This window comes from Camelus dromedarius, chromosome 33 (assembly GCF_036321535.1).
Source record: "Camelus dromedarius isolate mCamDro1 chromosome 33, mCamDro1.pat, whole genome shotgun sequence".
Taxonomy (NCBI): Eukaryota; Metazoa; Chordata; class Mammalia; order Artiodactyla; family Camelidae; genus Camelus; species Camelus dromedarius.
Window position 1 is genome coordinate 11,901,256 of NC_087468.1, and position 23,928 is coordinate 11,925,183.

At 44.1% G+C, this 23,928-nt stretch overlaps 1 protein-coding gene across 2 annotated transcripts in view; it reads right to left on the reverse strand.

Moving 5' to 3' along the window:
* NPHP1 (nephrocystin 1) overlaps positions 1-23,928 on the reverse strand; it is a 38,738-nt gene continuing 14,810 nt past the window's right edge. For both annotated transcript variants that reach the window (XM_031441231.2, XM_031441230.2), the window contains exons 10-20: positions 23,701-23,795; positions 22,044-22,172; positions 17,877-17,951; positions 16,020-16,130; positions 14,889-14,971; positions 13,009-13,085; positions 11,977-12,076; positions 6,190-6,302; positions 4,094-4,167; positions 2,248-2,292; positions 1-704 (exon numbers count right to left, since the gene is read on the reverse strand). In XM_031441231.2, the coding sequence (XP_031297091.1) occupies positions 432-704; positions 2,248-2,292; positions 4,094-4,167; positions 6,190-6,302; positions 11,977-12,076; positions 13,009-13,085; positions 14,889-14,971; positions 16,020-16,130; positions 17,877-17,951; positions 22,044-22,172; positions 23,701-23,795 (1,175 nt within the window). In that variant the 3' untranslated portion in view covers positions 1-431. The remainder of the gene's footprint in view (positions 705-2,247; positions 2,293-4,093; positions 4,168-6,189; positions 6,303-11,976; positions 12,077-13,008; positions 13,086-14,888; positions 14,972-16,019; positions 16,131-17,876; positions 17,952-22,043; positions 22,173-23,700; positions 23,796-23,928) is intronic.

Genomic DNA, 23,928 nt, shown 5'->3' on the forward strand with positions numbered 1-23,928 from the left:
TTTCATTTCACAACATACATTTTATTAGCAAAAATCTTATATATATATTCTGGATCCAAGACTCTCATCAGATCTATCATTTGCAAATATCTTCTCCTATTCTGTGGGCTGCATTTTCACTTTCTTAAATAATCATAAATTTAGCTTTTGATAGTATCTTGCTTTTATACAAATCTATAGGCAACTTAAATTTGTGAGTTGGTTTCTGAAAAAAATTCTCTTTAAATTTAGATATAACAGAATTCCTTACAAAAATGTCTTTTATTATGTTAACACATATTCAAATTAATAAATATTTCTTATGGAATGTGGCTGGTACCAAAAAGAATAAAGCCTGTTACACTGTGACAGTTACTTCTGGTTTTGTCACTTTACTCAGGTCATTGTGGAGGGCCCATCAGGTCCTGTGGGAAGGGTCAGGACCACCACTGTCAGGTCGCAATCTTTCTGATTTCACCCAAGAAGTCATAGGTCTGCTCTGAGATGTCAAAAGGTTCATGGATTCCCTCGGGCGACAGCAGAGCTTGGAGGGCGCCCTCGTTCTCTTGGTTCTGCTTGAGGAAGCCGGCGATGACCTTCCAGCGGGCGGCCTCGGTCTCTTCTTCTGCCCACCTGAACGGGGGCAGGAGCGTGGAGTGGAGGAGGGGGAGCGCGCAGTCGTGGTAAACCAGGAGAAACACAGCCTTCAGGAACTCCCTGTCTCTCTGGGAAAACACCAGCACCACCAGTGGTTGTGAATGGACCACATTATTATTTTTCAAGTGTTAAGTTCTATGAGCTCTGGTAACTAAAAGCTGTCTAAGGCGCGGGATGGAGGTGCCATGAGCCCCTGGCAGGTGATCAGCTCTGAAGCCAATGCTCAGTCAGGACCCGGCTCCCTCTGACGTGGAACCAGCAGGAGCCACCAGAGCAGAGACAAGCAGTTCTCTCGGGGGGTCTGAGAGGCTCCTTGAGACCAGGGTGCCCTCTGAGCTCCACTGAGAGTGCCTCAAACATTCCATCAAGGAGACTGGGGCGCTGAAGCCTAATACTGGGGACAAGGGTGCGGCTCCAGGTAAACATAACTAAGGCACCATGTGAAATCTACTGTATCACTGAATTAGGTCAGGGTGTTGCAGAATGGTAGCAAGTGCTCTGCATGAAATCCAGAGAGAGGAGCCCCGGGGAGTAAGATGTGATGGACAGTCGGGGTGGGAATCTCAGCCCACGCAGCACCTGCACAGAGACACGGCCTCTCCAGGCACACCACGTGTGCAGGGGCAACTTCTGCAGGCCGGAGCCCAGCACCTGCCCCCTGCTGAACTAGAACAGCATTAAACCTGCCAGCTCTAGCAAAGGTCAAGTGTAGATGGCACTGGTCAAATGGAAGCTCAAAGAAGGATACAGTATGTATGCATTCCCCTCCGCCAATTTTTAGGGTCTTTAGTTTGCTTATTCTCCCATGTCCCTTGAGGATAATTAAAAATTCAGATTAGAAGTCCAAAAATTATGGACCATGGGCCCAATGCAGCCCTGCTTTTCTTTTTTTTTTTAATAAATAGTTTTATAGAAAACAGCCCTGCCCAGCTGTTCATGTATTATCAGTAGCTGCCTTGTGTTACGAGGGCAGAGCTGAGTATTTGTGACAGGGCCCACGTGGCCTGCAATGCCAAATATATCTACTCTCTGGCCCTTTACAGAAAAAGTCTGCCAAGCCCGGACCAGAGCAATCAAGCCCCGACTCACTGATGCCTGCGAGTCCTGCATGGTGATGCCCATGCTCCCTGGCACGGTCAGCACCGCCACACACTTGACGTGTGCTGTGGCTTAAGCCTGTTTTCTTCTTCCTTCTCTTCACCCAAGATGGACTTTGAGAGCTAGGGGAGTTTTTTGTTTTTTTCCTTTTTTTTAATTGAAGTATAGTCAGTTACAGTGTGTCAGTTTCTGGCGTACAGCATAATGTCTAGGGGAACTTTTTTAAATGAGAGAAATCTGATCGCCAACTGGGACACTTCGGCTTAGAAATTTCCCGTCAATTAAATAAAACTGAGCGACCTGAAATGACTTGATCAAGTGTTTCTTTTTACACTAGGAATCGATCACCCACGCCCTTTTTCTAAGGGGTCTCTGCAGCCATAATAACACAGTTTAACTGTTAAGAGGGATTACGACTGTGGCTACTTGAGCTAAAAAAAGGAGACACAATTAGAATCTGAAGCAAATACTGAGCACTGCACACATGAGGTTCACTGTGGACAAGCACATTACCTTCTCCGATCTTTTTAATGTACTTTCTTTCTCAGCCCAGGAGCTCTAAAAAGCAAACAGAAATATTACATTAATCCAAGTATTCACAAGTCTTTGCCACACCTCTGCAACTTCACCCTGTAACTAAATGGACAGACAGGGTTAAAAACGCTGTTCAGAACCTGCACGTGTAAGAAGTCAGTCTCTCATCAGGCATCAATTGCTAATGACCCAGAACCAAACCGACGAGGTGGGATGTAAGCCCATGATTCTTACAAGCCAAACTAATTTAAGAACAGAATTAGTGAGACACTAGCACATCCACGCACACTTCACCAACGTAACACCTGAACAATAAAATAGTATTAAGATTTTCAGGTAAGACAGTCGTGAGAAAGGAAAGCTCTGCCAAATCCCACACTTCCCTGCAACTCTGTCTGCCGAGGTGATGACGGTGTTCAGGGCGAGATAAAATAAAAGCGCAGCTTTGCTGGTAAACATTTCCCATCTGTCCACAAGCTTTCACAAAAGCCAGAGTTCAGTTAACCCCACAGAACTATGAACCGAAGACCTTCCAGTGCCCGGCAGGATGCCTTAGCCACGGTGGGCTCCCGTGAAATGTTTGTTGAATGAATCAATGTATGTATGTTTTGTATAATGAATAAATGTTAGGATACTAATGACTTTACAGGGAAAGAAGGAGCAATTCTGCATTACTAACTTCTGTGCCAAGTGAACTTGTCTGAAATTACGGCTAATTACATGCTGTGAGTATTTTCTTACATCTTTTTGCTAAAAACCTCATCTTTACTGTTGACACCCCCTCCCCAGCCCAACTATCACATGAAATCAAAGGTGAATAAGCATCCTTGTAGATATCTGCTTCCTCCTCCCACTTCCCCAGGCCCGTACAACCTCCCCTCTTATCAACAGGAGTCACCTCCCAGCACAGCCCCCGGCCCCCTGCCCCGCACGCGTGCTTTTCTACCTCTCTGTGCTGTCAGGCGTTTTCCTAAAGCAAAAGCCTTCACGGACTGCCCACCACCTACCACAAAATGAGACTCAGACCAACCCTGACAGTCTAGAGATGACATTCGACGGGCCACCCTGGGTCACCGTCCTTCTCAAGAACACACCCTAGTCCTTCCTGCCTCAAAGTGTTTGCCAATGCTGTCCCCCCCACCTGCACTGTCTTCCACCCCCAAGGCAGCAGGTCCAAACCCGACACGGCCCCCAGCCTTTCACTAGGTCCATCTCACCCAGGACATCTTTAATCAGATGCCTCATTTGCTGCTGCCTTTAACCCTTGAGGACCTGGATTACACACCCCTACTGTGCTCATGCTGTCTGAACACTTGCCTCGCAGGCGCACAAGGTCTCCCAATATTTGTTGAGTCTGATGCTTAAGCTGAACTTTATGAAGCTGCCATTTTTGAAGGCCAAAAAAATGGCTAAAACTTAAGAGATTTCAGATGGTTCAACTTCATATCCAACTGCTATTTCATACAGCACATAACATGTCGAATAAAAATAAAAATAATATGCATGTCCTGTTTCTCCCCTGAAAACTCAGTCAATTTATCTAACAAAGCACTTTGGATTTTTGCACTTAAACACAATCAATGGCCATCTTAAGCCATGAAATAGTGAACCCAACTTCCGGGCCAGGCAAGGCCCCGGGGAGGCAACAGTCACACGGGGGAAGGAAGGTAAGACCAAGTTAGCTGGACGGAGGACAGGGCTCAGAAGACGTCATCCACATAGAGAAGGAAAAGAACTCAGAGCAGGTGTCAGAACTCACTAACGCGGTGTGTTTAACCGCTTACAGGACCCGTCGGGTCTCCACCGTGATGCGCACACTACCCACCCTGAGTGCATCCATGAGGTCAGGCTGCTCTAAGAGCTTGGGGAAGGTGGCCAGCACAGGATTACTAATTAAATCTGAAATACAAGAGGACAAAAAGCATTTCAAATAAACTTCACCCACTGTATCTTACTGCAAGAGACATAAAAACATTCATATTAAAATTACTGCACCACATGATCTGTTGATGACGCATTCTACTCGCTTTAACCGCTAGGAGGGCTCAGAGCTGTCCCCTCAACCTCCACCTGCCCCTGCGCCCGCACCCCGGGGAGTTCTGAAGAGCCTGTACCAAGCAGACGGGGCAGTAAAGCGGCTCTGAATGGAGCAGGACCAGAAAATTTTGTTTTTCTTTCTCTGTTTTTTTTTCAGCCTCTCTTTCCTCCTTATGACTTAAGTGTGTTGTGTTAAGAGGAATTAGGAGGCACCCATCCTCTGGCAAGGCTGAGCAGGAACCAGGAAGCACCAAGGGAGAGGAGGCGGAGGGTGGGCGGCTCAGGCCCGACTCCAGGTCACCACAGCTCAGGGGAGGACCCCCGTCTGGGGCCACCGGATGGCGATGGATGAGATCAGAAGGAATCTGGAGTTGGGGATCCCGGCCACGTGCCTAAGTCCTGCGCAGGAGAACACTGCTATCTCTCAGTCAATAGAGGCACGAGGAATTCTGTCCAAAGAGCCCTGGAAGGACACTTCAGAAACAGCAAGGGCAGTAAACTCTAAAATCACGTGTCCTTGGCAGAGAAAAATCCTTTCTCTAGATCTTACTAGGTTTATTCCGATGCTCAGACTCAAATGAAGTCAACAATTCTGAATAGCTTTTCCCTTACCTAGGGGAAAACTAATAAATCTTATCTTCTTTAAGAAGACATAGCATTCATGAAGTTTTTTTAGAGTTATCGCAATAAATTCAAAGGCAAGTGATGATGAAAAGGCTTGAACCGTGCTCCCTTTAGCTATGATTACTCCTTAAGAGATGCTGGTGCTGCTTTGACCTTGAGTTCCATTTCTACCTACTTGTCCAGGTGGTAAGTCCCCGGGAGAGGACTCCTGTCCAACCACGGCCTCTCCTTGTAAACGAGGATGGTCCTTCATGGGGGTCTTCCTCGGCTCCAGTCGCCCCAGCCTGCTTTCAGTTCCAGCCCCTCCAAGGCACTGTACTTTACTGGCCTTGGGTCTTCAGGTGTGTTGGCCCCTCTATCCAGAAAGGACCCCCCTTTGCCCACCTCCCCCACATACCTAACTCCTCTCTCAGTCTTACCATCTTAAATATTACTTTCCTCATTCTACACAGGAATTCTGGTCTTCCTGGTGTGTGCTCTTATTGTGTTTTCCTTCAGAACACTTAAGGTTAAAAAGGATAATTCACGTACTTTTGTGTCTGAAGTCTGCCGCCCCACCAGGGTGGGGATGTCGGTACCGGTCTCCTTCACCCCTGGGCCTAGCACAACACCTGGCGTAGGGCAGGCACTCACCACACACCGGCGTACCGGTGTGCTGAATTCAAAGAATTTCCAATAAAATTAAACTTTTTTTTTTTGGAGGCAATTCTTACAACACATGCCTATCTCTTTGCAAGTTCAATCATGTGTGACAACTTGATTTTTTACAATTACTTTTTAACATTTTACTTGGAAAAAGTTTCAAGCTTACAAAAATGTTCTAAGAATAAAAATAGAACATCTTTATGTCTCTTACCTGGATTCACCGATTTTACTCATTTTTAAACTTCGTAAGTTAAGAACCAGTTATTCTGGGTAATTTTGGTGTCTTCCCCAAAAGATGGTATATGTATTAAACACATGGGACAGCCATTATTAAAGAATTAATGGGACAGATGATTATAGCTGAGTTTCAGGATCTCCAGAATCTGAGACGTGAAAGCATGTATACTGTTAAAGAAGGGAAAACGTACTAAGCTCACACAGGATGCACACCGGGCGCAGTGCTTCGCGTCTGAAGACCTTTATGGACAGTGACACTATTCTGCGTATTTTATGCCATCTGTCACCCTCAGAAGAGACAGCAAGGATTGTATTTACTTAGAGCAAGCGTGATGTGAGCTCTACGTCACGTGTTAGGGAAACGCGAGGGCCTCTCACCAGCACTGTCAGGGCTCATCCTGTCTCTCAGGAGCACGTCGCCAAGAATCTGGCGATAAAATATCAACAAGTGAATGGAGCACATACTTCCGATTAACGTTTCTGGCAGGAGGCTATTAAAGAAGAAAAAAATGTACTCATTAAACAATTCCCTACAATCCCAACCTAACGGTGCTTTTTTTTTTAATTCCTATTTTTGATTGAACTGTAGTTGATTTATGTTAGTTTCAGGTGTACAGCAAAGCGATTCAGTTATACGTATACATACATACATTTTTTTTCAGTTTCTTTTCCATTATGGCTCATTACAAGAAATTGAATACAGTTCCCTGTGCTACACTGCAGGTCCTTGTGGTTTATCTATTTTATATATAGTGGTGTGTATTTGTTAATCCCAAACTTCTGATCTACCCCTCCCCCTGATTCCCCCTGGTAACCAGTTTGTTTTCTTTGTACCCTATGGTATTTTTCTTTTTTATGTGTACCCTTATTACTCTAATGAATAGTTCCAAGTTTTACTTTATTATTGAAAAAAGTTCTACCAATTTCAAGAAAAATTTCCACTATAAATTGGCTACATCAAACTTCAGAAAACTTCCATTTTCATGTGTCTTTCAAGTCGTTACTCTGTGTTACCATTCCTGTGCTTCCATTTCAGCATATATACCCATGCTAAATGTCAAATAAAAAAGGTAAGTCATCAATTATGTGTTTTAGAAAGAATGGGGCTAGTCAGCTACAAGTTTTAACAAAGCCACCCCGCTGCCACCCCAACTGATGTGACGAATGCAGAGGAAACACGAGTTTACAGCTCATGGTGCTGGGCGGAGCGCCGGAGGGTGTGGCGGACCGAGCTGAATTCTGACTTTGCTACCTCCTAGCTATGTGACTTCGGGCTGATTATTTATTCTCCTTGTGTTTTGGTTTCTTCATTTGTAAAACACAGTCATACCTGCATCTCAGAAGGTTACTAAAAAGATTAAAACGAAGTAAATGTGGAACGCTTAATGCAACGCCTGGTCCACAGTAAGGGCTCAGAAACAAAAAAAATTTCAATAATGAAGTTAAGTTGGTAACAGTTTAAAACAGATTGTGAGAATTTTATGATGTTGTATGTAATTCACATGGTAACCAAGAGAAAAAACGTCGATAGAATATACACAAAAGGAAAGGAAAAAGGAATCAAAATGCATCACTACAAAAAAATCAATTAAAAGGAAGGCATATGGGAGGAAATGCGGGATGAAACATATTAACATGTACAGAAAACAAGTAACAACATGGCAGTACTAAGTTCTTCCCTGTCACTAGTTAATGTAAATGGATTAAACCCTCCAATCAAAAGACAGACTGGCAGAATGGATAAAAAACAGGATCCAACTATATTCTATCTACAAGAGACTCCCTTTAGATCTAAGGACACTCATAAGTTGAAAATGAAAGGCTAGCCAAGGATATTCCACGCAAATACCAAACAAAAAAGAGCAGGGGTGGCTCTATTAATATCAGATAGACTTTAAGCCAAAAAGCTGTTACAAGAGACAAAGAAGAATATTATACAAGGATAAAAGGGTCAATTCATCAAGAAGATACAGCAGCTATAAACACACAGCAAACATTAGGGCTCCTTGATACATGAAGCAAACACTGACAGAACTGAAGAGAGAAACAGACAGGTGTACGGTCACAGTAGGAGACTTCAACCCCCCACTTCCAATAAGGGACAGAACACCGGGCAGATTAGTAAGAAGAAACCTGAACGACACCGTAGACCAACTGTGACTGACAGCCAGCCACAGACACTGCCCAACAGCAGGCTATGTATTTTCCTCAGGTGCACGTGGGGCATTCTCTAGGATTGCCATAGTTTAGGCCACAAAACAAGTCTTAACAATTTAAAAAACAAATCATACAAAGTATGTTTTTTCTTTTTTTTCTTCTTTCAAAGCATCTTTTCTGATCACAAGGGAATGAACCTAGAAATCACTAGCAGAAGGAAAACTGGAAAATTCATAAATATGTGGATATTAAACCACATACTTTGAAGCAACCAATGGCTCAAAGAAGAAACCACAGGGAAATTAGGAAACATGTTGAGACAAAGTGAAAACACAGCACAGATACGCGGGGGGTGCGGTGGAGGCAGCGCTAAGAGGGAACATTTACAGCTGCAAATGCTTACATTAAAAAAGAAGAAAGATTCCAAACAACAACCTAACTTTACACTTTAAGGAACTAGAAGAGAAAAACAAATGCAGGATATAAAATCAACATATAAAAATCAGTCACGTTTCTATACACTAACAATGAACACTTGGAAAAGGAAATTAAAACAGTTCCATATATAATAGCATCCAAAGAGAGAAAATACTTGGGAATAAAAAAAAAAACAAAACAGAAACACAATTTCAGTATTTAGATGTCAAAATAATAATCTGGAAACATGACAAGGGACACACTTTAAAACCCTGACATCTGGTGCACACTGCTTGCTGGGGACGTACCGAGCACAAGCGTTAACCTTAGCAAACACTCCAGAAAATGTCTTCAATCATTCTGAACATACATTTTCTAAGTGTTATTTTTAGAAATACAGGAACTCTGTCACTAAGCATGAAAGATGACCATAGAGGAAATCTCAAAAGCCTTGCAAACAATGTCCTCTGTTGAAGAGGAAGATGTCTTTGGGCTGAGAAAAACCACCTAAAGTTATAAGAGACTTTGACTTTTGGAAATGAATCCTTTCTTTTAATTTCTAGGATGAGAATTTTAGAAGGGAAAATTCATCGCAGAGGTAAGATCCAGGCTTCCAGGAAGAAAACAGAAAATAGAACGTGCCCCTTACGATGGTGCAGGAGCCATGGGTCCCCACGGGTAGCTTCAGGGAATTTGGATAAGCACCCTCGACCGCTTCCTAACCATTGCATTTATAGAATCACCCCAAAATGCAAGATGGATTCTCTCAGCATAGTGACATTCATATACAGCATTTGGTACACAGGGCCAGAAATCACCTTTTCCCAACCCTGCTAAAATTCTGTCTGGTATGTGCCTGACCTAGGCTGCAGGGGACACTTGAGCTGCCTGGAGGCCACCACCTGCCTTCTCAGTGTTCGTGCTGTGATTACTACAACCTGCCCGCTTGCCTGTGGCTCGTGTGGGCAGCATTTCAGCTGCATGCCCAAACTTATGTCTAATGCTGAAAAACAGCCATTAATTTTGCTAGGGGAAGGGGTGGAAGCTTCCTTCCATTCTTCCCTCCCCTGCTCTCACAGAGCCGCCTGCTCTATCTGTCGGGCAGGCACCGCGTCCAGCCTGTAGGAGAGCCCTGCGGTGCTGGCCGCCTGGGCCCTCCCTTCCTGCTGGCACCTCCCCACGACGGAGCCAGCGCTGCCAGCTCTTTATTAGCGTTTCCTTTAGGGAAATCCTTTGATTTTGCCAAACCCAAGATGACCAGAAAGATCGAAGCTGAAGAAGGAAAAATATATTACTTCTGACCTCATAGACAGACCAGCAAAGTGCAATGAACATAAATTTATAGTAACTTTATACACAGGGACATAGCCTACTTCTACAGACCAGTGTTTCTCGGTATTCAGAACCAGTGCACTGGGAGTCTGGGTCCAAATTCAGGGCTTTCCCTCAGCCGGGGCTTAAAAGCACATGTTTGGCCAGATCGCATCAAGTTAAACCCCATCAAAAAACAGCTCCCAAATCAGAAAGGCAAGTCTCGGTGACACTGAAGATCTATTTGGTCCCTCTGCCATCTCAGCTGAGAGGTCGACACGATCACATAAAAGCAGACCCACGGCAGGACTCAGGTGCTGCTTCCTTGGGAAGGAAGATGAGTGTACAGTGAATCCTTTGCATCTTCACAGGGCTTCTGACATCCAAAGGACACACGCGGAGGACTGCTAGCTGGTGAGAGGGCAGGAAGAAGCCGACCGGCAAGGATACTGGGCAAACTGGGCACTGACACAGATCACACCTGGGCTTCCCGCCCTTGGCCCTGCCTGTGTTGGTGTCTGTCCCATGGCGTAACAAAAATAATCCCTGCCATTTCTCCTTTAAGCAGAGAAATTTGGCTAAATAAATATGAAGTTCTTAAGCAAGAGAGAGTGGGGACAAGTGTGGAGGGTTGGTACCATCACTGGCCTTCTTTCCTACCCACTGCAGGAGGCCACGGAGAGGAGACGGAGAGGAATCAGTCCTGCCCCAGTCTCCACCTCCAGGGCACGCAGGCTCAGGGCAGTGATGCCCCAAAGTGCATCTCATCCTGAACCCACAGCACAGCCCGTGGCCCTCCCTGCAGCCAGGCCCGGGGCCTCTGGCTTCACAGAGCCCATGGCCTGTCTCTGGGAGGGCCTGTCTCTGGGAGAGCCTGCCTGAGGCTGTGGTTGGACCAGAGGTCCCGGCAGTCCACACTTCTGCATCATGCGATGCAGCGGCAATGTCAAGACAGTGCTCCCGTCTCTCCCTGGGCTCAGGGAGGAGAGGGGAGCACGTGCCAGGACAAGGCAGGGGGAGCCAGGGACAGCTGGGGGCAGAGCGGAGCTCCTGATGAGAACACTTTTACACTAGCACAAACATCTCCACTTTGAAATCATTTCACAGACATTTTCTGGGTGCCTACTGTATGGTGTAACCAACGAGGGCCTCGGCTCCCGAGGTCAGGGGAGTGGGGGACAAGGACTCAGGACCCTTTTTTAAGAACCCAGCACGTAGAAGAGCGCCCATCGCCCTGGGAGAAGGGGCCTGCCTACTGACCTCCGCACACCCAGTCCAACCTGGTCTCTAGACTGGAAAGCGCATCTGCAAACCGGTACTTGGGGCCAAAAAAACAGTGCTAAGAGCTGCCCTTGAAAGACACGCTGGGCTTTGGACTCTCGGAAGCTTATCAACGAGAGGATGGAGAGGCAGGAATGAGGCCAAGCAGGATTTTGGCTTCTCTCTTACAAAGACGGCTACTGTGCTGCTTTTTTTAAAATCTTGAAAAATAACAATTGTCCAAGGAAAGATTGACCAAAAAAGGGCATTTATAGGCTCTATGGGCAACTAGGGGGAAAAAAAGCCAAGAGCACGAACATTACCCATGAGCACATTATTAATGGCTATTGAAAGATTTAACTCTTCATACTATAAATAGCAGACACATTCCAGTCCCAGAGATAAGAACAAGGGCTGTTGAAACTGGGCGCACGATCCAGAGCCAGAAAAGCAATCATTCACAGAGGGGTGCCAGGCTCCTGCTTCTTGACAGCGCGAGCGCAGCGCAGGGCACATGGGGCCGTTCAGATGCCTCAGTCTCTGTCCCCAGGTTGCACTCTTCTCTCCACACCCCACCTCCCATCCACTGTGTGCGCTCCACGCCTTCCAAACCTTCAAAGCCTATTTCCAGTCCCCTCGGTCTTACCAGCTACATAGCACATCCTCATCTGAACAAACTTTATGACAGCTGGCGTCCTATTTCTGTTTATCCATATGTATGGTAACAATAATAGTAACACATCATTGTGGTGGATGCTGCGTTTCACCATGTGCCATGCGCTATAAAACTAGCTCAGTGCTTTATATGTTTTCTTTTCATTACATCTCTTTACAGCTTTATGGCTTTCCCCATCTCTCTACTTTACAGCTTTTCCCATCTCTCTGTTGATCTTTGGCAGAGGAATTAGTGAGGGAAAAAAACTAACAAAAGATGACCAAGCAAGGGGAGAAGCCAGAAGCAGAGATGACCTACAAATGCTGAATGACCCCAAGTTCAGACGAGCAAAAGCAGGTACCAACCTTAGCATGTTTCTTGATCTTCCGTTCAAAGATCTTAGTTTTACTAGAAGTTGAGGCCGCCTTCTCATTGTCATCATCTGATGGAAAACACTACCATGTGCTTTAAAAAAATTAAAAAACAAATCTCTAAACTTTAAGGGTGTAGGCAGTGAATATAATAAAAGAGTATTTTACATAAAAAATTTCATATAAAATAAAACAAAGTTCTTCAGCACCAATGGTGCTGAATCGTATGAAAGGCAGGGGTCACTCATAACCCCTAAGTGAGCTGGTAAAGAGTATGATGCCTCCTCACGTCCTTCCTAAGGTACCCAACTGGCCCCCCTCCAGCTGCCACTACATCAGACGCTCTGACAGCACCACCGCTGCTAGGTTACAAAGAAAAGGGGAGTTTAAAGAGCATGTTGCCTCCAGGTGGAACTAACTGCATCCCAGATCCCAGACGCCCTCCTGTCTCAGGAAGGCGGGGCTGGCATCACAGGGTGGCAGCAGTGCTGCGTGTCCTAAACCAGGAAACGAGGAGAGGGAGGTCTGAGGCGCAAGAGGGGGCTTTCAAAGCTGTCGGGCTTTGAGCTCCAAGAGGCAGGGACCGTACCTGTCTAATTCTCCATTTTCCTGCCTTCTAGCACAGCGCCTGGTCAACGAAAGCCTCAAAAGACGCTCAGTATTTCTGGAGGGCAACGTGGCACGTATATCACGATTTCAAATGTCCACACCCTGTGACCTGGCGATATGCAATCTCTGAACTGGCCTATTGAGTTAATCCTGGGGCCCGGTGTTCAATGCAAAGGGACGGATGCAGGGTCCTCAGGCTTCCTGCCTTCCTACGTTGGCGTCTCCTGTGTGCTCCTGAGGAAATTAGCACTTCGATAAAAATGATGCAGATTTTAATATCAAATGATGTATTTTTTAAAAAATGTGAATTCAAGTGAATAGTGTGAAGCTTATTAAACTAAAGCTATTTTCCCGGATGCATCTTCTGGTTGTTTAATCTTTAAGGACAGGAAAGAAGGTGACACTTAAGAGCAGTACCTCTTCTGGATACTGAAGGGTCCACTTCAACACCTTTTTCATAAGGGGTGCCGCCATTCAGGAAGAGTTCGTAAGTTCTACAAAAGAAACATACGTGGATGTGGATGCACGTTATGGACACTGTGAAACACTGGACTTCATAGTGGAATATCTTATAGTACAAACGTTTTATTTATGCCTCACTGGGAAATGAGAATGAAAGTTGACCCTGCCCTCCGTGAGGTCACCATCTCAGTGACTAGAGTCTCTGTCTTAACTATACACTATAGAAAATAAATTTTTCCCCATTAAAATGAGAAAGATTAACTGATGTCATTAAGGTGTTTTGACTTTAATGACTTGTGTTATGTAAACGTATTTTTCAAATGTTTCGAATCATTTGAAATAAAGCTATTATTAACTTCTATTATTTTTAAAATACAAAAGTAACGTAGATTGTGGTAAAAAGTTCAACTGGCATAGATATGAGAAGTAAAAATATGAGAAATCTCTCCCCCTCCGCTCCCCTCTAGTTCGGCAGCCCCCTGTCCTACTTTTTTCTAAGCAAATATAACCTTTGAAAGTTGCGTGCTATGTGAGTAAGTGTGGAAAGCAGGTCAGAGCCCTCTTTAATCCCGCGGCACCACCCCCCACCCTGCTCCCCAGAGGCAACCTCGGGCAACAGCTTACACATGTGCACACGAGCACAGTTCTCTGTGAGCAGAAGTGGAGTCACAGTACACAGAAGATTCTGCAACTTGCTGTTGTCGTAAAATAATATATGTTGGGAACGTTTCTGTATCAATACATAGGCCTCCACCTCATTTGAAAAAAAAAACCTATCACTTCAAGAAAAACTGAGTAGATACACTTTTCCCTCCCACTAAGTACAACTAAAAACCCTGAACATTGTTAGAAACAAAAACCAAAAAAATCACAAGAAACCTGGGCTTCTACACTTACAGGGAGTGGGAGGGGGTGGGGGGGTGAGAAGTGCCCCTTCCCCTCCCACTGGGGTGACGTCAGAGGAGGACGAGTGGACTCAGGACTTTGACGTGACCTGTGGTAAGGAGGCCACCCCTACCGTGTGGTGTCAGTAGAGGTGGAAGGGGAGCGTTATTTGAATCAAGGCTTTAGGGTTACGAACTATGATAATCCCCCATTCTAGAGATGGGGAAATTGAGGCTTGGAGACATTAAGGAACCTGCTTACAGTTACACAGACAGAGCCAGCACCATGGCCCTGAATGTCATCATTCCAAACCTGGGATCTTAATAATCATTCTACCGACGTCTGTATCTCTTCCGTGAGTTTCTTGTTTACATCCTAGACATAGATGTTTCGTGTGTGCCCACTTTCAAATCTGGATTGTCTTCTTCGTAATTTTTGAGAGCACTTTTTATATTAGGGATAATAATCTTCTGACTGTTATGTATACACTTCAAATATATTGTAAATATTTGCTTTTGGTCTTAAATTTTAAATTTGTTTACAGTGGCTGCTGCTACAATTTCAATGTAGCACCCACAGAAGAAAGGCAGAGTCACGGAGGACCTGGGGACCCGGCTTTTGCACCCCTGGGAGAGACTCAGGCTGTTTCAGCTCTGTGAAATGGGCCAACAGCACTGGAAGTTACTGAGGGACTACGCTTAGCAGACAGCTGGTGCAGACATCTTTTAAAAACCTCTTCTATATGTGTCATTTCTTCCAACCCACGATACGACCAGGCGTGCTGCTTCCTTCCACTACCCAAAAGAACACCAAAATCAACACTGAGGGCCCTCTCCTCCCAAGTTCCTGAAATGCTAACAGAACACACACTCTGCAGACCTGAGAGATCTAGTCTAAAAGATGAATTTCTACAAAATCACCCGTTTGGAAGGAATATATAGCCAACTTACTTTGCTGGAATAGGAATTCCACTGGCATCGAAAAGTTTCAGGAACACCCAGCCACAACTTAATTCTCCTCTTTCACCAGTTGACTAGGAAATAAAAAAGTGTATGAAACTCAATGTCTGAGCTAGTCAAATAAACACACACCAAGTTCTTTTCAAAGAAACGAAATTAGTATTTGCCTTTGAACTAAAAAAATTCTTCACAAGAAAATAAAGTGAAACCAGTGAAGTCCCCTTCGACTTGCAGGCCAGATGGCAAAGGCGGGATGCAAAGTGAAAATCTTATCTTGTTAAACTGCCACTTGATGACGTGGCAACTGTCGCTGCTGCTTCTTGAGTGATGCAAACATGCCACAGAAAGATCTCAGATCACGTGGACACCACATGAGAGTATGAGGCTGTCTCGGTGAGAAACGGAATGAGCCAATTAGATGATCCAAGGGTCTTCCTGCTCAGAACTTTATCCCCACTGCCAACTGTCAAGGCCACTGGGGTTCGTTCACCTGGGGGACCTGCCCCTCTCTCCCGTCCTGCTCACCCACAACACATGGATGAATCTGCCTTAAAGAAATGAAAGGCTGGTGTGGCATTAATGTAGTAACGGTTGGCTCTCTGGGTTACCACGAGGCCAAGTACACACTCTGTACCTAACAAGCTGTTGGTGGAAAACGGAGACGTATAATTACTGTCACAGACCCACACACACTGGTTCAAGAGTTTATATGATGTCAATTAATCCAAGTTTCTGGAGTTCCCTTTATCAAAACTACACTTTGCCAGGTCCCTTAACGAGAACCCCAGTTACACAGTTGAGGGTACCCTGACCCTCTAGACAGAGGGAAAGCCCTGTGCTGGAAAGCAACTGAGCATCTTTTATCACTTTCTGCAAAGTCCCATCTTTTTCATATCTACATTCTTTTAAAGCACTAGACTTCACTTAAGCTATAAATATAAACAAATACACTTTTATTTTAAACACTACTGGAATAGCAGCGTCATAAAAAATCAGAATCACTGCATTCTCATTCCTCAAGAGATTAAACTTCTATTACACATAAAAACCTCAATTACTTATCAAAATAAAACCTCCCTATTAACTGTTCTACTAGCAAGCTTTATCTTTCTCCGGACATACGTTGCGAATGTAAGAAATTCCAAGTTCAAATAACAGTCCAAGATCTGGAGATGAAGAATTGGACCTGATGAAACAATCGCCGTCAAACAAGCACGGCAAGATGCCCGTAACCTGAAACAGCACAGAGAAGTAAAGTGACTGACAGAAGTTAAACACGGGAGGGGGTCAGCTCTATACATCCGTAAAGGGTTTATGCCTTTGCATCATAGTGAAGGTCTTTTAAGGGGAACAAAAAGCAGATGGATTGCACTCATCTATCCCAACGATTTGAAATTTTAAAATGTAACTTTTGTGTTAAAGAAAAACAGCTTTACGTTCACTCACTCTTTGCTTAGAGCAGAGGCTAATGTGAAACAAGTACTGTTCCGAGGTCCTCAGAGGTATCACAAAAATAGTCTCATGTGTGATAAGATATTTGTATTAGCCATTGTCCTTCGTGAACGGAACTAAATCATAGGCTGCCCACTCATTTGCTCAGCTTCCCTGAGGCGTGCCTTGGAAAATTTCCCCTCCTTTCCTCTTGCTCATTCCGTTCCCTCTCCCTGGGCAATGGCATCTCTCTTCCTTGCCTAGAAAATCCAACCCACCCTTCAAGGTCTGGTTTCTCTTCTATAAAATCTTCCCTGTGCCTGAGGACGAGAATTAAGCTCAGGCTCCTCTGTGCTCCCATGGTGCCTGCAGCCCCAGAACCAGGACGTTCTGCCCACGTGACAGTTCTCAACAGCACCCACCCCACGGGGATGCCCTCAGGCCTCCCCCCGTGCCTGGCACGTGGTTAGGGCTCCGTAAACAGAGGACACTGGTCTTACACATGGATGTGTTTCTTCTCCACTAAATGTAAGCTCTCACTGTACCTAGGAAGAATGCCTCACACCTCACGAACGCTTAATTTCATTCACAAAGTAACACAGACTTATTATTTCTCCCTTCAAACAGTTCGTCTTTATATCCAAGAAAACATGAGAAGATTCTACCCTAACCACTGTGCATACACGGAGCCCTAACCACTGTGCATACACGGAGATGCACCATCAGAACTGTGAAGGGTGGCGCCCAGCCCCAAGCAGTGGGGTGCCTGGAAGATCAGGCTGGACGCATGGGAGTCGTGCTCCAGGCAAGCGCGGGTACACGCAGCACCCCAGTGAGGCGCGGGCTCCTCCCCGCACCGTGCCTCCCAGTGAACCGCTGTCCTGCTGTCAGATCCCCTGATGCAACAGGAGAAGGTTAACGGGGGGCCCTTAGGGTGCAGTGACCCAAGGGAGCTGTAGGAGAGCAGTCATGAGACCTCGGAGGTAGAAAAAAAGTAAAGTAAACGGAACTACACACAATTAATATTATTAAAAGAACCTAAAGACATCCTCGTCTTCACTGGCATCTACGTAACAACCGACTCAGTGCTCTGAAGCCACTGGACCTCATCCCAGGGACTTTTTGGTCCCATCCTGGCAGCACCTGGGTGGGATGTACCAGGTCCCCCTCGCGGCACCCAGGATCTTACCCGAGAACGCGCCGTTCTCGTTAGCACAGCTGGAGATGGCACTTGTGAAAAACACGTCCTAAGTTTTATCCTTCTGCTTTCATTTCCCACCAGAGGGAATTTTCTAGAATTTAACCCTGAGATCCACTGAATGAGATGATTCATAGGAATTACAATTTTGGTGAGTCAGAAACATGAGCATTTTTATCAAAGTCCACAAGAAACATTAAATCATCTAAAGATTCAAATCTGGCCCCATATATCCTGTGTTAACTATAAATACGTTATTTCAGGGCGAACTCAACTTAGAAACCGGTCACGTAATACTTAGTGGGTAAAAGAAGTTCACGTCCCGTTCCCTTCACTCGGCGATTACTCACCTGGGGAGAGAAGGTCCACGTCTTGGGCTTTTTAGGTTGCCACGTGGCCCTGACTGTGTGAATGTTGCTCAGAACCTGAAATGAGATTTTCCCATTTGAAACCATACTGTAGAAAGCTCTTTGAAACATCACCATTTCCATGTACCCAAAAGTCAACAGGCTCTACAGCGTGGAGCAGAGGGAAAGGCGTGTGTTTTACTTCTTACTTTGTGCAATTCTGTAATTTTTTTTTCTTTTTACATCCAGCACACACATAGGTTTTAAAATAATTAACAAAAAGCAAGGATTACAGTACTTAATTATAAAACAAAGAAAGAACTGATAAAATGAATTCAGACTCAGATCTTTGCACTAGTAATAAATTATAGCAAGTGAAATCCCTAATATCTGAGATAGAATAACCAGAAAATTACGTGAAATCTCAGGTACAAGTGACCTTTTAAGAAATGTGACCCACAAGAGCATTTTATGTGTAGTCCATGACCCTGCCACCAAGACAGACAATGCTAACAGCTCAGATGCAATTAGTTTTCTTCAAGATCTCTAGGGACATAAATTATATTCTTCCTATAATTTAATGTCTTTTTAAAATTTTATTTTGGAACAAACTTCTATGTTGTGTGCTGGTCTGGTGGGTCCATGGCCACAGGTCACTGGTAACTAGAAATAGTGAGGCGGGGAGGAGAGAGGACCAGCAGTCCAGAAGCAGGAAGAATGGTGAAGGGCTGGGGACGGAAGGGAGGTGAGGCTGAGGAAAGACCCAGCCAGCTGGGTGTCTGCCGAGGCTACACAAAGTACACGTCTCTGCCTGTCAGTCTGCTTTAAAGTGAGGGCGTCAACCTCCAGCGCAGACAAGGCTGGTTTGGGGCCCATGCTGCCATCTCTGGCCTGGGCGACACTACCCCCACCCCAGGCAATGATTCTTCCAGAGGGCTTACAGTCTGCAAGTCTTTTTTACCACCTTCTACCTGCCCTCCCTCAATTGAGGCTTCCAAATCTGGGGCTCAGGCTGTTCACTGTTTACTCCTGTATATAATTTAATGTCTTTAAAATGCTATTGCAAGAAGTTAATCCTACAAGATGCATAAAGCAATGAAATACAAAAGGAGCAAAAATTGTAAAAAAAAAAAAAAAAAAAAAAAGAGTTCAAGCTCTATAAAGCATGGCCCAAAATGGGTATCTTCCAGAAGAACAGATAATACACAATTTTCATTTTAGATAAAAGTATTTTAGTATAGCACTTCTAAAACCAAGCTTTCAAAATAATTAGAAGTCATCCCAAACATGTCATATTAGGTCAAATTCAATTCACTGCCCTCTCTCCTGTTATTGGGAGGCAACCAGGAGGATCTTATGGGCAGCCAAGTTGTTCCCACACAGAAAGTGACCGTTTCCTCCAATGACTAACATGTGAATTTATCTAAACTCTTCCTAAAAGAATATATATTCTCAGCCTGGGCTCTTGGTGTACAAACCCCTTTTGATTACTATGCAGCGTTTAATGTGAGACTGCATTTTCTTTATTCTAAGGTCCCTCTTGGTTTTTCAAACAGGGTTTCCCACTTCTAATACCCAGGCGGTCCTCTGCAGTCACTGACTCTGAGATCTCATGCTATTTCTGCTTTTATCTTCTCAACTTGGAGAAGACTGATTTTGATTCAGGAGTAACTTCTTCTGCTTGATAATTTTACATCTTTCTTGAGTCACTGACTCTGAGAGCTAAAAAGGACTTGGCCCAAACATCTCATGACACATTTAAGAAAACTGCTGTTAGAGGTGAGTGACTGGCTCAGAATCATTCTGTTTTCTGCACAAAACCAGAACTCATGGATGAAGTAATCAATGATTTGAAAAGTTTAGAGATTTTTCCACTTAGCAAACTGCATCAAGAATGTATAAGGGGGAGAGAGGTTACAGCTCAAGTGGTAGAGCGCATGCTTAGCATGCATGAGGTCCTGGGTTCAATCCCCAGTACCTCCTATAAATAAATAATTAAACCAAATTACCCCCCGCAACCAAAACCAACCAAACAAACAAACAAAAACAGCTGTATAAGGACTTCTGCTCAAGATGAATTTATGCTTCAACACAGCTGCTCTGCTCCCAGCATAAAGCAGTGATACTTAAAAACCCAGAGTAGGACTCCAAAGTGAGGCGCATATTTCAATGGCCCATACACAGAAGAGAAAATCAAAGACTAGGGTGAGACTAAAACTGGGCGTCTCCTGGGCTCTGAGTCTCTCTGAAAAACTAATGGCTGAAAAATCCCCAAATATGTCAAAAGACATTAACCTACAGTTTAAGAAGTCAAGAAAAACCCTAAACAGGATAAACCTCAAACTTTGTTTATAACAAAGTAGATAAACTTCTAAAAACTAAACACAAGTATCTTGAAAGCAGTGAGACAGAAACACCACCAAGATGACCCACAGGGGAAAACCAGCCCCGGTGATAGCGGATTGCTCGGCAGACGTCACAGGGGCCAGAAGGAAGCGGCGCAGTGTGTTCAAGTGCTTAAAGAAAAGATTCGCCAACCTAGAACTCTATCTAGTAAAAATATCCTTCAGGGATAAAGGGGAAACAGGGACATTCCCAAAGGAAAACGAAGAGAATTTGTATCTGGCAGACCGATCCTAAAAGGAGGTTAAAGAAAGATCTCTAAACAGGAAAAAAAAAAAGATGAAAAAAGAAGAAATCACTGAACATCAGGAAGGAAGGAAGAACAATGGAAAGAATGAAAACAAGGGTAAATACGATAAGAGTTTTTCCTAAGTTTTCTAAATTATCTTTGATGATTGAAGCAAAATTATAATCCTGTGTGATGTGGTTCTCAATGTACGTAGATGAAATACTTAAGACAATTACAAAGCAGGGAGGGTATACAGGACTAAAGGGTGGCAAGGTTTCTACACGTCACTTGAATGGGAACAGTGACACGAGCCACGAAGGTATAAGACAATACCCAGAGCGACCACTAAAGAGCCGTACGCAGGGACCCACTCAACAGCACTGCACACAGCCCAGCATGGCGTTCTAAAACACGCTCAGGCAACACACAGGAAGACAGAAGAAAGAAAACAGAGGACTGAAAAGAGAGGGAACAAAAAGAAAAAATCAAACAGCAGACTCAAGAGTTAAGACTCCGCTCCAAGGATCTGCCTGCTTTGGGCTGCTTTTCAGAGCCTTTCAGGGAGCTGCTTTGTGCAGAATACCCAGAATTTACAGTTGCCATCATGGGGCCAGTTGTTTGGAGCGGGGCTTCCTCACTCATGATTGGAACAAATCTCAATTAGTTTCAATAATAATGCTCTCTATTTGTGACAAGGCTTAGATTTATTAAGGAAGTATTCTTAAGTAAACAGGATGAGTGTGTAACTATGAAATGTATTCTCTAGCTCCTCAATTTGGAAATCTGACATAAATTTGTTTCATAAGTTAATGGCTATTATTTTTATATAAAATAACATCTAGTATTTTGATATGTTATTCAAAATAAAATTCCAGTCTTTGTTTTATGTTCTCGTGTATGAGAACAGGGAGAGGTGTAGCAAAAAACATCAAACCAGATCTCAGGGAAAGAAGGCCATTCATCATCTCCTGCTCACTGGCGACACCTACTGGCTCAGCCGTATCAAACAAACAAACCAATTAAGAATTGCTCAAATTCTTTGTTTGGTAGTCGGTAAAAAATATTCTCTTAGGAATCAGAGAGGAACACAATGGAAAAGGACACAGGAAACTTGTAAGGTGATGTAATTCTCCCATCTTGACTGGGATGTTGGTTACGCAGGTGTGTGCATCTTCAAAAACACAGTCCTCTACACTTAAAACCTGGACTGTCTGCAATACTAGAAGATGGACGTCGGTACCTTTTTTTAAGTGAAAAATCTAAGGCTCGGTGGAGTTAACTGTGATGCATAAACATGACACACTTAGCAACGGAAAGAGCCAGGAGTTAAGTCTATGTCATCTGAAGCCATGTGGTTTGCACGCTACCCCACATTATTTCCCATATATACTTATACAGACAGACACACATAGGGAGAGAGAGGTTGAGAGACAGAGAGAGAAAGAGACAGGCAGACCTTGGCCAGTACATGTTTACTATGTGGCTTTAACAAAACATTTTCCCATCCCGGTGTGACTGGTTTCTCCCAGTAAGCTCACCTTGTTGCCATCAAATACACAGAGGCGCACGTGTCTGCTGAGAACCTGGATGCTCGATCCTGGAAGAGGAATCATTTTACAGCTCCAGAGGGTCAGAATCAATGAAACACGGCTTGGTCTCGACCTAATCTGAGAGAAAAATCAGTTATTAGAAAAGTTTTACTCTCATGACTTAGAAGAAAAATTCATTTTCAAAGCATCTTTTGTAAATGCTTAAGAAAATGTATATAGAATAAAAAAGAACAAAAGAAAACGTTTTACACACAAATACACGCAAGAATCGTGTCAACAGTCTGTTTAAATCAAAACCTGAGTTAAAATTTCCATAAATATTTATGTGGAAAATATTTGCATTATTTTGTGAAATACAAAAAAAACTGTGATGGAAAGAGCAGTCAGTACAATCCGGTAAAATGCATGACCTGACCATGGGATCGACCGTATTCCGGGTTCCTTCTTATAGCTCATTCTCACCTAAGGAGGGTAAGTGTAGGTCACGTGGCGTTAACAGGCTCCAGTCAGTGCCTCCCGGTTTTAATCCCAAGCCCTTATCTACACTGTCCTTTGGCTTCTTATTTAGATGCTGTGACAGAGAGAACGCACTGACCATTGGACGCAGTTATTCAGCTCTGCTTCACAAGATCATTCGGAATGTCAACAAATGCATCGGCATTCTAGTTTTTTATTTAAGAACATCTTCAATTCTTACATTCTGCTTTATGGTTATGGGTCTTTCCAGTTAAATACCGTATCACGGAGAAAAATAAAGCCATTATCTAACAGTCTGACACCTTTTCAATTTAAGAAATGAGAGCTGAATATTTAGCTCTCCGGATAAAAGCTCATAAAATTAAATGCCACTTATTCAAGTACTGGTACACTACACAGACCAAACAGAATATATTTGTTGACTTGCAAGAAAAGGTACTTAAGGCTAAGAAGGTTCCAGGCCATGCTCTGGTTGAGGGGGAAAAAAGCACAAAAATTCTGCATGCCACTCCCCTCCGCATCAAAACCTGACCACCCAGGGCCTCTCACTTCTCCCTGAGGCTCTGGGGGAGGAAGGCAAACAAGAGGGGGAGCGAGGTGCTCAGTGTGGTTTACATGTGCTACAGAGGAGAGGAGACTTCATATCAGCTATGGGGACACCAGGAATCCTTTATTCTAAGCTGCCCCCCACCCCAAAATGGCATCAGCAAGTACTGCCAGGCTCCTCGCTACTACTAGTCACAGTGATACCGGCCGACATTCACTAAGTTATCATCAAGCGCCAGGCACGGCTCCAAGCCCTTCACACGTACAATGTAATTCTCACAATAGCTCCACCTTGGGAGTGTTACTGCTATCAGCCTCTCTTTACAGATGAAAAAGTGAGGCAAAGCATGATTAAGATAGACACCTAGTAGTATTTCTTTGTAACAGTGAAAGAAGAGAGCAATGGAGAAGAGAAACAAGATAAAGTCAAGGTAATAAACCCAAGTTTTGTCTTAGCTATGAAACTATCACTGAGTGTTTCAAAATTACAATAATTACAATACAGGAACAATTTTTTTTTTGTTTTCTATAATACGTTAATCAATTTACATGCTATTTGTATACTTGCGACCATGACTAGATCTGGAAAAGTTACCACTATACTGATGGCAACCATACTCACTGAGCCCGCTTTAGCATCCCACGTCAGGTCTCTGAAGGCCAGCTGTGAAGGAGTGAGCTCTGGCTGTAAGAAGTAGCTTGCTCGAAATTGAGTCCCTGCAAAAATAATTTTTCCTTTATTTTCCTACAAAGGACAAATGAAATTCAAATCCCCAAATCCACCAGGTTATGGCACAAATTTAAGAAACAGTCGTCGAAAATGCCAAGCTGTTTGCTAGAAACTTGCTTC